Source organism: Oncorhynchus tshawytscha, linkage group LG10, assembly GCF_018296145.1.
Source record: "Oncorhynchus tshawytscha isolate Ot180627B linkage group LG10, Otsh_v2.0, whole genome shotgun sequence".
NCBI classification, from domain to species: domain Eukaryota; kingdom Metazoa; phylum Chordata; class Actinopteri; order Salmoniformes; family Salmonidae; genus Oncorhynchus; species Oncorhynchus tshawytscha.
In genome coordinates this window covers 27,475,234-27,491,460 of record NC_056438.1, presented here as the reverse complement: position 1 = coordinate 27,491,460, position 16,227 = coordinate 27,475,234, and the positions used below count along the sequence as shown (strand labels likewise).

The following is a 16,227-nucleotide window of genomic DNA, read 5'->3' as shown; positions in this document are numbered from 1 at the left end:
AAAAGGTCCAATTAGTGGAATCAGGTGTGTAGAGCAACAGGCAAAACAATTATTTGCACACCTTTGGGTACCAAAGACCAGGATTAAGAAAAACTGATCTAGATAGAATACCGGTGAAAACTACACTCGGTTGCCAGTTTATTTGGTACACCACCCCATTCATAAAAATGGTTCGCTCCTACAGGCAGTGAGTCACACAGACGTGACTTGCTATATGAAGCAGGCAGACAGGCATTCAGTTATTGTTCGATTGAACGTTAGAAATGGGCAAAACGAGTGACCTAAGCGGCTTTGAGCGTGGTATGATCGTCGGTGCGATCGTCGGTGCCTGGTGTGCCAGTTCTAGTATCTCAGAAACAGCCGGCCTCCTGGGCTTTTCACAAACGACAGCGTCTAGGGTTTACCGAGAATGATGCGACAGCTCGTTGATGAGAGGTCGAAGGAGAATGGCAAGCATTGTGCAAACATTGCCACAAACAGGCAAATAACTGCACAGTTCAACACGGGTGTGTAGAACAGCATTTCAGAACGCACAAGTCGTCAGCCCTCGTCTCGAATGGGCTATTGCAGTTGACCACACCGGGTTCCACTCCTTGGAGCTAAAACCAAGAAACGGCTCCAGTGGGCACGCGATCACCAACACTGGACAATTGAGTGGAAAGACGTTGCCTGGTCCAAACAAATCTCAGTTCCTGTTGCATCATGCTGATGGTAGTCATGATTTGGATTAAGCTTGAGTCCATGGCCCCATCCTGCCTGGTATCAATGGTACAGGCTGGTGGCAGTGGTGTACTGGTGTGGGGAATGTGTTCCTGGGACATGTTAGGTCCCTTGATACCAATTGAGCAAAAATGTCATGACCTGAAGAATTCAGGCTGTTCTGGAGCCAAAGGGGAGGGGGGTTCTGGCCACAGTGTATATCCATCCCATTTAAGACTGGCTCCCTTAAGCAAATAAAATGGAAGTACAAAGACATATTAGTTTCATGGATGCAAGACAGATACTTGGTTTTGCATTATTCCTCCAGACATGCAAAGCATTGGACAATGTATTCTTGGCTGATGTGTACACACAGCAGTAGATAAAAGGAATGGACAAGGGTCAGGTACATCTGAAATGCAAAGCTAGTTTACGACAGTACTAATGACGCTTGAAATTTGTCTTTGTGATCCAAGCCAAGCCGAGCAGTACTGTGCTGGTCTGGTTACACATCCACCATAGTTGCTGGAACCATGATGGAAGCAATGTGAAAAATAATATATTTGGGCCCAGCAAAGTTGAGGTCCATATGATGATATAAAAAAAATAGTCTCATTACAGAGCCTTAACTAATAGAGTAGCTAGCCAGGACAAGCAAGATTTGGTTCTGGTTCCGAGATGTAAATGGGTCTCTCGTCATGTTAGCTTGTTTACATTTTTTTTATCAACACAAAAGACTGAGGATTACAGTACTATTTAGGAAATTGCTTTTATTTATTTTTTTAAAGTTCCCTGAAATGTTTCCTTTTTCCCTAAACAAAAGAGCATCGTGTCTCAGCACCAAATGACATCAGCAAAAAGAGTTTCCATCAGAAAGCCATAAAGTAAACCAACATAAAATGTGCTTAATCAAGTATATCATAAGCACAGTATCAGAACTCTGCATAGGAGAGAGAAAAGACATTGGACAAAACGCTGGAATTAGTACAAAAAAAACTAAAACATTTATTGAAAACAAAGAAAAAAAACATTGATAAGACAAAATCATTTAACAGTTCCTAAAAGAACTTACAAAAATAGTTCCTAGATCAGCAGTACAAAAGTATGGGAAAAAGAAAGACCAATGCCTCAATAGGACCATGATTAACAGGGAACCAGGTCAAGGGTTCAGGGGGAGGAATGAAGGCAGTGGTTATGTTTAGCAGGTATCAAAAATACTAACAGGCAATTGGCCAATTAACTGGTAACAAAGCATAGTTTCTAGGCAGGTCAAGATATGACTAGTTTTAATTGGTCCAAATCATAAAAGCACAAGCTAAAGTGCTCTTTGGGGGGCAGGTGAGGAGGAAGTCACACCAGATGGTTAAGGCAGTGGGGGGCTACACTTAGGCACTTTGTGTTGTGCCGAAAGTGACTGGCATGGTGGTCAGCCTATTTACCCAATCCAAACCCTAGGTCCTACACTTACACACTTTGCATTGTACCGAAAGTGACTGGCATCTGAAATATGGTTACAATTCTACCATTGTACACAAGTACTATGAGAAGGTCTGGTAACACACATTTCCTAGATGGTAAAGGTCCGGATGGATATTGTCATTTATCAGTGTAGTAAAGAACCCCCAACTTGCAACCCCAAACTATTCACACCCCTCTTGTTGGCAGACATTTTTTGTAGTGTTAAAGCTCATTTCCCACAATTCTACACATTTTGCCATGCCTTTGTGTGTTCATATGATACCAAGGGATATTATCATTTTTGGGGCGGAACCCGAAGTCCGTATTGACAACGTTCTGGTCCGGGTTTTCGGACCGCGGTCAGCCTGTTGAGTATAGCTGCCTAGCTGGAGCTATTACCATCTTGCTAATACCTATCCTTTCAGACTTGTAAGAAGTGACTACATGTATTGCCTAGGGTTTGGTATTGGGCATTTACTTTGGAGTCACAATTTAATGTTGGTCAGGAATAGACAGTAGGGAAGGGCTGAGGTGTCCTGGCCTTAGTCGGAGTCGCTCCTCCCCTCCTTTGTAAGCATCCGTTTTCCGCTCTTTGGAGCCAATGCTTCTTGCTTGCGGCTCTTTGAGAAACTGAGAAAGAAAATACAGGACAAACATCGAACGTGAGACAGTTTTAGAATTGAGAGGATAGATGGAGGAAATGACAGATTAAGACAAGTGGAACAGAGGCATTTTAGGGAGAAGTTCCCGTCATCAAATTGTCTGCCGTTGGGTAGCTTACCCTTTCTTCTTGTATTTCTCCTGCTCAGCGGGAGGAATGCGGTCCATCAGCTCCAGACTGTCATTGATCTTCTTGAGCCACTCATAGCGCTGTCTTCCACGAACCTGAAAAAAAAAGAGAGTGAGGGAATGTTTAAAATGGGCACCTGTCATGACTCTCTCCTTGGTGAGGATTACAGGATGACAGATAGCCCAAACCCCCTCTCTCCCAGAGGGGGAGTTGGCAGAGTTTTATGACGTAACGACCGGTCGTAAACGTCCTCTTCCACTGCAGTATGGAGAAGTTAAAAATCCCTTTGCTACAACAGAGAGACTTTATTTGATGTTTTGGCAATGAACATTGGGAGAATATATTTCAATATCCAAATGTTGGGAATTATGACAGATGTAATATGGATAATTAATGTATATTTTGTGATGTCATTAAAATAATTAGACTATAACAAGAACTATAATTCTGTACACTAAAATGTACACGTCCTAGTGATCAGGTTTGCATCGAAATGTTGTATAATTTATTTTAAGTATAAGAATATTTTTGAAATCAGAAATGTAATTTTAGCCTTCTAAATGAGATAATGGCTTTTCATATAAACCTTGGCCAAGTCAATAACCACTCCCACGTGAGCACAGACATTGTGTCAACAAGATGGAACCACCTTTCAGACCAGTGTACTTAAAAAGGACTCGCTGAATAATTAACATATTAGTCCAGACAGCGTGGAGCAGTGGCTACACGGCTGGAAACGGTTAAAACTACAAGACCAGAAAATGGTAAGACCCTCAAACTCTCGACGAGTGACGAAGGTAAAGACCAAGACATGCACCGCATGCAGCTCTGCATGTAAGGTAGTCTAGGACAACTGACCAAGACGAGAGGGAAGGACAAATTCCTCACCATCATAGATACCGCTGAGGTATCTATCCCAATGAACACTCCCAGACAAAGATGCCTACAACTAAGGACATTGTGACCTCTGGTGGACAAACAGAGACTTACACAACCAGAGACTTACATCGAACCACGTCCCATAGACGGATCGAGTTCAACAAAGAGACAACACGTGAAAATATATACATTGCAATTATTTTTGAATGAGTGGACATTCATGTGCAAAGTACTCATATTCCCATGAGCACAGCTTCCACATGTATGTATAATTGTGTTCACTCTGTCTCTCCCGCTCTCTTTCCCCACCGTTCTGTAACAAGCAGTCATGTCGGGTTAGTCCACGAGGGACTTTTCATTGCATTATGTTAGTAATCAATATAAGCTATACTGCGTGTGTTTATGTAATTTTGTGTGATTATTTAGTTAGTTAATAAATAATTAAGCCAATTTGTGTATCACTGATTTATCACTTAGGCTATAGTTCAGAATGAGACTGATATGAGGAAGTGATTGATTGATGACTGGTATGATATCAATATATTCTTGAGTTAATTCGGGAAACGTTAACTCAAATAAACTTCTCCTCTGGGGGCCCAAATGACTAATTAATCATTTGTTACATGATTAATTTAATTGAGTAATAATTCAACGTAGGTAATTATTCAATGAATAGCAGTAATCACATTAATGGTAGTCACATCACACCTTATCACAACCATGAAATAGAGATATACAAATTCTCCCACCCAAAAGTGTGTTGGCCTGCGTGTGTGTGAGGTCTCCCCTACCTGCAACAAGAATACATTGTCCTTGTCGTCATCCTCAGTGCTGGAGCCGCTCTTGATCTTCTTACTGGTTCCCGGAGGCGGCAGGGACTGTTGGGACTCTGAGGGGAAAGGAGACAAGGTCAACAGTGACATGGGAGACAAGGAAAAGAGGCCAGTTAATATTGTTGGAACATGGCCCGTCTTACTTCTCTTGGTGCCGTTGGTGTTCTTGGTCCCGTTCAGAGCTTTGTTAGCGTTCTCTTCCTCGGTCTTGCGGTCCCGGCCGGGGCAGGCACAGACTCGGACCTCAAAACAACGGCGACCCAAAACCTGACCACTAGAGAGAGGAGAAGGGTAGAGAAGTGAGAGTTATAGGGGGGACAAATACATTATCACAGATGTAAAGATTTTCCCTCCCACAGAAAAGGGAGCCCTTTATATACAGTGGGGCAAAAAAATATTTAGTCAGCCACCAATTGTGCAAGTTCTCCCACTTAAAAAGATGAGGCCTGTAATTTTCATCGTAGGTACACTTCAACTATGACAGACAAAATGAGGGGGAAAAAATCCAGAAAATCGCATTGTAGGATTTAATGAATTTATTTGCAAATGGTGGAAAACAAGTATTTGGTCAATAAAAAAAGTTTCTCAATACTTTGTTATATACCCTTTGTTGGCAATGACAGAGATCAAACATTTTCTGTAAGTCTTCACAAGGTTCTCACACACTGTTGCTGGTATTTTGGCCCATTCCTCCATGCAGATCTCCTCTAGAGCAGTGATGTTTTGGGGCTTTTGCCGGGCAACAGGGACTTTCAACTCCCTCCAAAGATTTTCTATGGGGTTGAGATCTGGAGACTGGCTAGGCCACTCCAGGACCTTGAAATGCTTCTTACGAAGCCACTCCTTCGTTGCCCGGGCGGTGTGTTTGGGATCATTGTCATGCTGAAAGACCCAGCCACGTTTCATCTTCAATGCCCTTGCTGATGGAAGGAGGTTTTCACTCAAAATCTCACGATACATGGCCCCATTCATTCTTTCCTTTACACGGATCAGTTGTCCTGGTCCCTTTGCAGAAAAACAGCCCCAAAGCATGATGTTTCCACCTCCATGCTTCACAGTAGGTATGATGTTCTTTGGATGCAACTCAGCATTCTTTGTCCTCCAAACACGACGAGTTGAGTTTTTACCAAGAAGTTCTATTTTGGTTTTATCTGACCATATGACATTCTCCCAATCTTCTTCTGGATCATCCAAATGCTCTCTAGCAAACTTCAGACGGGCCTGGACATGTACTGGCTTAAGCAGGGGGGGCACTGCAGGATTTGAGTCCCTGGCGGCGTAGTGTGTTACTGATGGTAGGCTTTGTTACTTTGGTCCCAGCTCTCTGCAGGTCATTCACTAGGTCCCCCGCGTGGTTCTGGGATTTTTGCTTACCGTTCTTGTGATCATTTTGACCCCACGGGGTGAGATCTTGCGTGGAGCCCCAGATCGAGGGAGATTATCAGTGGTCTTGTATGTCTTCCATTTTCTAATAATTGCTCCCACAGTTGATTTCTTCAAACCAAGCTGCTTACCTATTGCAGATTCAGTCTTCCCAGCCTGGTGCAGGTCTACAATTTTGTTTCTGGTGTCCTTTGACAGCTCTTTGGTCTTGGCCATAGTGGAGTTCGGAGTGTGACTGTTTGAGGTTGTGGACAGGTGCCATTAATACAGGCAACAAGTTCAAACAGGTGCCATTAATACAGGTAACAAGTGGAGGACAGAGGAGCCTCTTAAAGAAAGTCTGTGAGAGCCAGAAATCTTGCTTGTTTGTAGGTGACCAAATACTTATTTTCCACCATAATTTGCAAATACAATGTGATTTTCTGGATTTTTTTCCCTCATTTTGTTTGTCATAGTTGAAGTGTATCTATGATGAAAATTACAGGCCTCTCATCTTTTTAAGTGGGAGAACTTGCACAATTGGTGGCTGACTAAATACTTTTTTGCCCCACTGTATATACGCACACAAATAAGGACGAGACTCAGACAAAGATTTTCCAGTATGAACAAATACAATGAGAAGGGATAAGGAGAGAGACTTACTCCTGGGTCTCCAGCGTCAGGATGGTGAGGATGGGCCGTCGATTCATACCACCCATACAACTGGAGTTGCACATGAAGTTCAGGAGAACAGTAGTTGCCTCACTGCCCAGCTATACAAAGTGAAGATGCACTTAAAAATACATGTGCATTTTAAATGAATTATAGACCGATGAAAGTGTCAAGCAAACTGACAATTCATCTTTTATATTAAAACTAATACAGGAGACCAGAGGAAGGGGGTGTATACCTGAGGAGGCTCATAAGGCAGCAGCACGCTCTGACGCTTGGTGTTACCATCCTCCAGGTACTGAGCCCGCTGGCTCCCCTCCACCCTGATCAGGTGACTGCGGTGGGTCACACCTGACAGGAAACAGGAAGTAGACAGGAAGTGAGGGGGGGGGTAAAGAGTCCTCTCAGAACTTCCTGGGACCATCTTTTACACAAGGGGGAAATTATGCCTTGCAGGGCTGCCAACTTTAGGAGAAAGCTTGCAATGAGATTTCCTATTGTGAATATCATTAGCGCCAGAGTGCCTTAGGGGACCGATACCCAATATTTTCCTTGCCAACAAAACCCGATAACCGATATTTAAAATTTTAGCGGCCTTTTAAGCATTCTAGTGCAGTTAAATAGTTAACACACATGGAAGCAGCGGTCTAAGGCACTGCATCTCAGTGCAAGAGGCGTGACTACAGTCCCTGGTTCAAATCCAGGCTGTATCACATCCGGCCGTTATTGGGAGTCCCATAGTGCGGCACACAATTGGCCCAGCGTCGTCCGGGTTTGGCCTGGGGTAGGCCTTCATTGTAAATAAGAATTTGTTCCTAACTGACTTGCCTAGTTAAGGTCACACACACACATAAAAAAAGTTATTTTGTTGGCATTTATGCATGTCCCCATTACCAGTAAAACATAATCAAAACCTATTTCTTTCACTTACTTGCTGTGCTGTTTCGTTGTTCATAGAAATCCTGGTTGAGAATGAAACGAGTGAACAAATTAACAACGAAACAGCAAGTAAGTGAAAGAAATATACTATTTAACGTGTCAAATAACCTTGTTGACCAATCAGGACCTGAATATGACTGCATGTCATAATTTAACGTGTTGATACATTTTTTACGTAGTTATTACACATTAATTACACTATCACTCTTATTTCATGTCACAACGATTAATCGAAACGTATGCTATGATGCTGGTGAAGTTGTCTCACACACCTACAGTGTTGGTCATAAAAAAACAAGCTTGCTAGCTCATGGATGCAAGCAATGTTCTTCCCCAAAAACATAATAACAATCTGTTTCAGTAGCTATAGCTAGCTAGCTAACTATATAGCTAGGTGCCATCTAAAATAACCCTAATTTATGAGACAGTTCTTATTTGATAAATGGTGGTCGGACCCATCTATGTGAAGCTAGCCGCAATAAGGATTAGCCACAATAGTGGACTTTGCGGTTACCCTTCAAAATATGCATAATTCTGGCATAATTCTACTGTTTGTATTCATTTACATCACTGTCAATGACATACTTTTATTTTGAAGGCAAACAACAAATTCCCCTATTGTGCCTAATCCTTATTGTGGCTAGCTTCTAAACACGTAACCCGGTCCGGTCGATCCTCAATATAACATTAGCTTTGGGCAACAGGGTTAAGTAGCTGGCTTGCTATTCATTTTCATGAACTAAAGTTCAATTTCAATAGGCGAACAACAAGTGGCTACCTAGCTAATACTTACAAGGATTCCTAAATCATTGCTAAGTATAATGAAGATGACTGCAGTTTTTACTCGTCATTGTTTCAGGCTGGTTGTCTTGGTGCTAGCTAGGTACCAAGCTAAAAGATAGCTACTCCAGAAGTTGCGGTCTAACAAATGATGCTTTATTACCAACACGGTATTGTAAACACATGATTCGTGGCCGGTGTTTGCATCATGCGTGGCTGGTGTTTTGTACAGCTTTGACAGTGCTACTGTATCTTTTTTGACACGCAACAACCCAAACGGCATTCCATTGTATGCATGTTGTGAAGCTAATAGCAGTGACACTATTACTGTGTAACTCCGGTAGGGCAACGTAAGAAATAGCTCACTTGGTAGTGTTAACCGGTGCTCGACCAGTCGGCGAAAGCCAACATCACCCACGACAGAGAATGGTTGACTGTCAAGGACAATGAATTCCATTATCTTAGCATTAATGGATTTCGCATTGGAGTTGTCTCGCTGAAATTTTGTTACCCTTTCAAATGACTGCTTGACTTGATTGCTCGAGCCACACAGCAGACATTGTGGATTAGTTTAGGAATGCTATGTTGCACGTACAGCGCAAAATTTTAGGTGGCGTCATTACGTCATGCACCTTCGTTATATAGGTATGCACGTCAGCTTTGACATCAGTTTTGCATATCGACGGTAAACTAGACCGGCCGATACCAAGGTTGGCATTTTTTAGCTATATCGGCCAATTCCGATATGTTCACCGATATATTGTGAGTCCATAACGTAAATATTTCATCCGTTTGGGTGAACTATCCCTTTAAAATAGTACCTAGAGGTAGCTTGCCAAGATGGTTGGCCACCCCTGATCTACATTTTCCAAATACTGGGAGTTTGAATATGTTCATATGACATTTGATTTATACAAATTATCCCACATTCAAGACAAATCAAAATGAACACCCATCTTCAGGTGGTTGAGACTGATTTGCAAAACCTTGCCATCTTGCTCTAAAAAGGCAATATCTGTTAATACATGCCTACCATTTCTGCACAATACTAAAATGACAAAACAGAATATTTGAGGCAAGGGGCATTTCAAGAGAGCCTATTCTCATTTTTTGATTTAGCCTACAATCAACACTGTCCGTAAATGCATAGCCCTCAATTTTTTAATAATCAAAGACAAGTTGACATATCAGATTTCAAATATCCTAATTACACCAGAAAAATTGGTAAGAAGTGAAATAATAAAAGGGGAATAACTGTAGCGTTCTTTCTGAGATAAGCACACTAATTAGTCTATATTTTAGCCCATTGTAAGGGATGGGAATTGTTCTAATTACTTACATTAGCTATTGTCAAAGACAAAATGAATTAAACAGATGAGATGACAGTCTAAATCTGCCCCTACACCTAACCCAAAACGATCTTTCAATGTATTGATCTCAAACTAGAATCAGGCACACATTTGGGTTCACAATCAGTTTGGGCAAAACAAGTTTCATCATTTATATTTTAATTTTACCTTTATTAGGCAAGTCAGTTAAGAACAAATTCTTATTTTCAATGACGGCCTAGGAACAGTGGGTTAACTGCCTGTCCAGGGGCAGAACGACAGATTTGTACCTTGTCAGCTCGGGGATTTGAACCTTCCGGTTCTTAGTCCAACGCTCTAACCACTAGGCTACCCTGCCGCCCCATACAGTTAGACAAATCAGGTGACTCTACCAGATTCCAGCTGAATACGGCATGTTCATTCATTACAACCTAATGAACCTAGTGAGAAATTGTATCAGTCTGCTTAACTCTCAACATGGGCAAATTACTTACTAACTCACTTTAGAATTTTTACCTCAAGACTAAAACACACACCTTCATAGCCGTCAGACGTGCTCTGGTGGTGGGGACAGCGGCTGACCACTTCGGACACATGCTCTGACTTCTTGTAGATGGCTGTGGCACGGAGGATGGCTCCTGGCGGGGGCTCCGTGGTCATCAGCACCTCCACCGGGCAAGTCTTAGCCCGCTGGCAGTACAGCTTGATCAGCTGCACAGAATACTGGGGAGGGAGGGAAACATCGAACAATCAGTATTTTGTCCCAGAGGAATTTCCCTTTGTGAAAGAATAAAGATGTGAATTGAATTTATGAAGAAATAAAATAGACACTTAATTACTTCAGGTAGTCACTATCAAAGTACATACAAATACAAGTGTGGAAAAACACCCATAGGAATTCATAGGAACAAAATATTGCTTTACCATTATATTCTAAATAAATCATAAATACCTTAACGAAAAAGATGCATTTTAACCCTTGTTTGAAACATGCCCGGTCATGTCAGACCCATGCTTTATTGCAACCAGCCTGCAACTCCTCAGTTACAATCATAGAGAGAGGACTCTAGTGCCCAAAAGCCCATTTTAGCATGGGTAGTACCATTGAGGATGTTCAGCATTTCAACAGACAACTGGGGGGGACTCCCCATGGCAGGGTTTCCCAACTGGCAGGCCACGGGTCAAATGGTTTTATTTGACCCCCAAGTTCTGAACCAAAAAACTATATTCCCATGCATAAGACACGTGATCATATACAAATGTAAGCAGGGTTTGAAAGAATTGTGTTTTAGTCAAATATCTGGTTTGGGCTTCTTGCAGTAAATTTTCAGCCTACAAATTAATTTAACGTTACAGCCCACCGACCATCCCCCGAAGATAAAAAAATAAATATATATAATCAGCCCGCAGCTGAATCTAGTTGACCCCTGTCTTATAGGTTAAGGAAGGATCATATAATTCCATCCAGGTCACCAGGAGTGATAGCCACTGAATTATACTTGTGAGGAAACATTCCATAACGGCAGGTGGCAGTAAACCGCCAACCGTGGCTTTATACCCGTGCTAACACACTCTAGGTGGCAGTGTGCACTCTTTCAGTTAGTTTGCCAAATAGAAGTAGAAGAAAATGTACTACTTTAAAAATGGAGATTGCCTCAATGGCACTGTCCGTGCTTTCAGACACAATAATGGGACAGATAAATAAAAATAGAATCTTATTAAATTTAACTAGGCAAGTCATTTAAGAATAAATTGTTATTTACAACAACGGCCTCCCCAAATCAAATCTAATTTATTTGTCACATACACATGGTTAGCAGATGTTAATGCGAGTGTAGCGAAATGCTTGCGCTTCTAGTTCCGACAATGCAGTAATAACCAATGAGTAATCTAACAATTCCAAAACTACTACCTTATACACACAAGTGTAAAGGGATAAAGAATATGTACATCAAGATATATGAATGAGTGATGGTACAGAACGGCATATGCAAGATGCAGTAGATGGTATTGAGTACAGTATATACATATGAGATGAGTAATGTAGGGTATGTAAACATTATATTAAGTAGCATTGTTTAAAGTGGCTAGTGATATATTTTACATCAATTTCCATCAATTCCCATTATTAAAGTGGCTGGAGTTGAGTCAGTGTGTTGGCAGCAGCCACTCAATGTTAGTGGTGGCTGTTTAACAGTCTGATGGCCTTGAGATAGAAGCTGTTTTTCAGTCTCTCGGTCCCTGCTTTGATACACCTGTACTGACCTCGCCTTCTGGATGATAGCGGAGTGAACAGGCAGTGGCTCGGGTGGTTGTTGTCCTTGATGATCTTTATGGCCTTCCTGTAACATCGGGTGGTATAGGTGTCCTGGAGGGCAGGTAGTTTGCCCCCGGTGATGCGTTGTGTATACCTCACTACCCTCTGGAGAGCCTTACGGTTGTGGGCGGAGCAGTTGCCGTACCAGGCGGTGATACAACCCGACAGGATGCGCTTGATTGTGCATTTGTAGAAGTTTGTGAGTGCTTTTGGTGACAAGCCGAATTTCTTCAGCCTCCTGAGGTTAAAGAGGCGCTGCTGCGCCTTCTTCACGATGCTGTCTGTGTGGGTGGACCAATTCTGTTTGTCTGTCGATGGTTCCAATGAATGAGTTGCAGGGGGCGTTCATTTGAAGGCAGAGCAGCCTAATCACAAGACTAATAGACCTATCATAGCACGCTGGCACGTGAGTCGCCATGGAAACCATTGTGCTATTGGCTGTTTTTATTCAAAAACTTCAGCCAAAACCTTGAGTTTTAGCAAATTGTCACAAACTGGATTCCACTTGAATGCAACCACGGACAATCAGAATGAATGGAATAACTTGTCTCCGTCTGAGGTATGGTAACCACAATTTACTGTAATTGATTGGAGACCATTAATTTAAACAGGTTTTTACACAATCTAAGTATTAATTATCGTTGTGATAAAGCCATTCATAAAATATTTTTTTCATCCAGGCAAAAAGGCAGCATAAAACATTTAAAAGTAATTCCAAAAGTTATGTTCATCAAATTGAAGGAAAATATATATCAGTGAATGTACAGTGAGCCTGGGCTTCTAAGGGTAGGTCGTGTCTCATTCCTATTGCAGTGCTGTTTAATCCTTTACACTCGTGGGAACTGCTCTAAATGGATTGGGCAACATTGAAACATTTCCTACAGAAGAAAAGTTCAAATATGATCTTAGTGTTAGCCTTTCACAAGGACATTCGTAGAAACAGATCGTAATTTCAGCGTGTTCCGCTGTGAATTTAATTCAAAATAGACAAACTTGAGAACAACCCAGGGTATGACGCCATGTCATCTTCTAACTACATCAAACCGTGATCATAAATGTTTTACACTGTATATGACCGGAGTTTTATGACACGTAAATGTGAAGTGCACATTTGGACTCGCAGGTGTTTTGCTTGTTTGTATGACATCAAAGGGGCATTTATAATAATCCTCTGTCTCAGCTTTCAAAACACATCGAGTCCTCTTAATTTACAAAATTTCCCTCAAGACAAAAAAAATGTGCTAAAGTTGACCAATTAGTGGGAGGGATGGGGGCAACGTCTTGTTGCATGCGGTGCTCAAGTTCAGAACGTCTGTCAGTCAAAACCCATACAGCGCCGTTACTGTACAGCCACACCACTCCACTTTAGGTGTTTATTAGTGCCCAGATTTTCCATCGATATATGGGTACTAGTGTAAAGGGTTAAGACTCAGCTGTAACAGGAAACAGGTCCTGTTCATCTTGAGGGTCAACAGAAAATGACATTGAAAACACATTCTCTTATGCTTTAGGTAGGTTACAGGAGATCAACAGCAACATAGAAAACAAACAAAAAGAAGAGTAATTCTAAAAAAGCATGACTTGGGGGGGGGTGAAATGAGGCTCCAATACCTCAGTAAGGCCTACTAGTAGTCACTTGACAGGACAAGACTTTGCTTACAGCTTACAAGTAGCCTACTTGCAGCATACAATATTGATGCTTTTTACGTCTGTGTATTTAGGCATGTGCAGTAAGCCATATGCATGACACTCACGGTGGAGGTGACAGACTTGGCGGTGCCAGACTTGTGGAAGCGCAGCTGGAAGCCGTGCTCCCCTGGGTAGTCGATGGTGGAGGGGACGGTGGAGGCGGGGGGAGGCACGCTGTCCAGGGGCAACATCAAGGGCTCCACGGCCAGGGGCTCAGGCAGCTCAAACAGCCCCTCGTCAAAGTCCTCGTGGAAGGTGGCCTCGGGAAGTACGGGAGCGAGCTGTAAAGGATGTATACGCATGCCATTTATGAAGTTAGCAGTTGCGTTTTGGATTTCTGTCTGAATACTTAAAAAGATGAGTGTCCAGGCTAACCATGTATGGATATCAAATTGTCCGACAAAAGCACAACCAAAAAGATCTATTCAAAGCCAAACAATCACTACACTACTAAGGGGGAGAAACCATCTAGTCCATTCTAAAAGGTGTGGTATCATAAAAAGATTTCCTTTACATCAGGATGCAGACAAACTTACCGAGACATCCAGGTCAGACCAGTTTCCAGTCCCAAACGGTGGAATATTGGACCCCTGAGTAGACATGCTAAAGAAAGGAGATACAAATCACAGTACAAGTAAGTATTACCTAAAAGTAGAAGAGGTACTGTAATACATTATAGCAAGTCTCTAGGCTTCCACTCACACGCAACCATCTCTGTCCAGTCTTAAGTAGCTACATTGGTAGTCCTAAACATAATTATATTCATATGTCTGTGGGTTCTAAAGGCTGTTCAAAACTTACTTGGTCTCCCAAAGCTGCTGGAAGGACCCCTGGCTCATGGGGAAGCTCAACTCCTGCTCTTCCATCCTGTATCCGTTGACTCTCGACTGCTCACTGGACCGATGGGAGGAGAGGACTGGACACAGGGACTCTAGGCAGGAGATGAAGAAAGGCGATCCGATCTAGGAGAGAGAACACCCATGTGATTAAACCAAATAATACTAATATTTGTAGACACATGCTTTGAAAGGAAAGCAGACATGTGCCGCTGGAATGCAGCCCTGTAGATGTGGAGAAGAAAGCAGAACAGAATGCAGCGGGAGGGTCTGGTTCACATAGACAAGAATTGGGTCAGACTGCTCTGGTAATGACTTTGACATGGTTGGCAATTATATAAGATACAGTATTTCAGTAAGAGTTGTGTAGGCTAGTAGTTAGCTAGGTGAGAAATTGTGTCACGGTATTAGGCTAATCTTTGTTGATCAAGTGCCTAGATAACTACCCTATGTTTAATCAATAAATACTTCCTCTGAAATCTAACTCAAAAGGTAATGGACAGTTTTGCATATTTAACAAACTAACGCTACCCTCGACTAGTGATGGCTTTACAAATGTTGACTAGTTGGGGTTTCAAAAACAAATTTGACGTTGTATAGCTAACGTTCGCTAGCTAACCTTATATTGTAACATTGCATCACCTAGATAACGTTAGCAAGTTGGTTGCTGAACGATTTACATTCAATTCTGAATTAAAAGTGACATAAGTTTATCAACAGCCTGCTACCTAGTCGTCTTAAATATTTTACGAGGGACTAACACGAATAAATAAAATATTGTACAAGTCAAGTGCCGGTCTAGCATGTTGCCCTAAATTAGCTAACGTTAGTTGGGTAAGTTAAACGTTAGCGTTACAGTAGCTACTCAAAACAGTCGAAAAAGTAAGCGACATCTAAATCCCATGTCATAACGATCTACAATATGTAGTTACATAATATGTAGTTACATATTTATACACAAATACAAGATGCAAACTTTAGCCACCAACTTCAACTAGCTAAATGTAACGTTACTCTAGCTAGCTCAACCGTGAGCTTGGCAGGCTGCTTCGGAATCCCCGAGGCGATTCACAAACTTTTATTCACTAAAACAATACTATCCTACACTGTCTTAAATAATGTAATTGTATACCTCGCCTCCCGGTGATGAATATTTTCTTGCAGCACCTAGGTTCTCTGTCAATGCAAAGGTGTCAAAGAAACAGCAGCTCGAAAGCAAAATGTTTTCCAGTGAAAAGCGTGCACTTCGGGGGATTTCCAGAAAACCAGATTAGAGGAAGGGAGGGCCACGCAGAGTTCACAGGCCTCCAATCAGAGGAGCGCCCATCGGGGTGTGTTTTTTTTGTATGAAATAGAGAGAAATGTTCCAAATCGAATCATAACTGGGATACATTTACATCATGACAGCGCAGTTTCTAAACAATACTGTATGTACTGTTTTTGAGAATCGTGCGGAAATTTAACTGACTGAATGCAGGAAGGAGGCAAAAAACAGTGTCACTAGCTAGGTTTCCATCCAATTGGACAGATTTTCATGCGAATATTCTAAAATCTGCATTAAATCCAATATGCGCATTTTCTCACCAGGATGATTCCATCAAATTGACTTGTCTCAGATAAAACGCTGTGTGTGATGACAAAGTGC

At 41.9% G+C, this 16,227-nt stretch overlaps 1 protein-coding gene across 1 annotated transcript; it reads right to left on the bottom strand.

The window, feature by feature from the left end:
• Window positions 1–1,452: 1,452 nt before the first annotated feature.
• On the bottom strand, window positions 1,453–15,862 carry LOC112260048 (cellular tumor antigen p53). The gene is made up of 11 exons (XM_024434838.2): window positions 15,715–15,862; window positions 14,548–14,708; window positions 14,283–14,349; window positions 13,812–14,027; window positions 10,277–10,463; window positions 6,932–7,044; window positions 6,685–6,794; window positions 4,803–4,933; window positions 4,618–4,715; window positions 2,939–3,042; window positions 1,453–2,787 (listed from the first exon to the last, which is right to left on the bottom strand). Exons 2-11 carry the CDS (start codon window positions 14,610–14,612, stop codon window positions 2,700–2,702), a joined length of 1,179 nt encoding a protein of 392 aa, XP_024290606.1. The 5' UTR covers window positions 14,613–14,708; window positions 15,715–15,862; the 3' UTR covers window positions 1,453–2,699.
• Window positions 15,863–16,227: the final 365 nt, after the last annotated feature.

Bases quoted from the DNA above. Each gene is read 5' to 3' on its own strand.
- LOC112260048 (XM_024434838.2), bottom strand. From the start codon at position 14,612: ATGGAAGAGCAGGAGTTGAGCTTCCCCATGAGCCAGGGGTCCTTCCAG. The intron at 6,795-6,931 runs GTATACACCCCC...CACTTTGTATAG, and splicing joins TGCCTTATGAGCCTCCTCAG to CTGGGCAGTGAGGCAACTAC. The intron at 4,716-4,802 runs GTAAGACGGGCC...CTTTCCCCTCAG, and splicing joins CACCAACGGCACCAAGAGAA to AGTCCCAACAGTCCCTGCCG.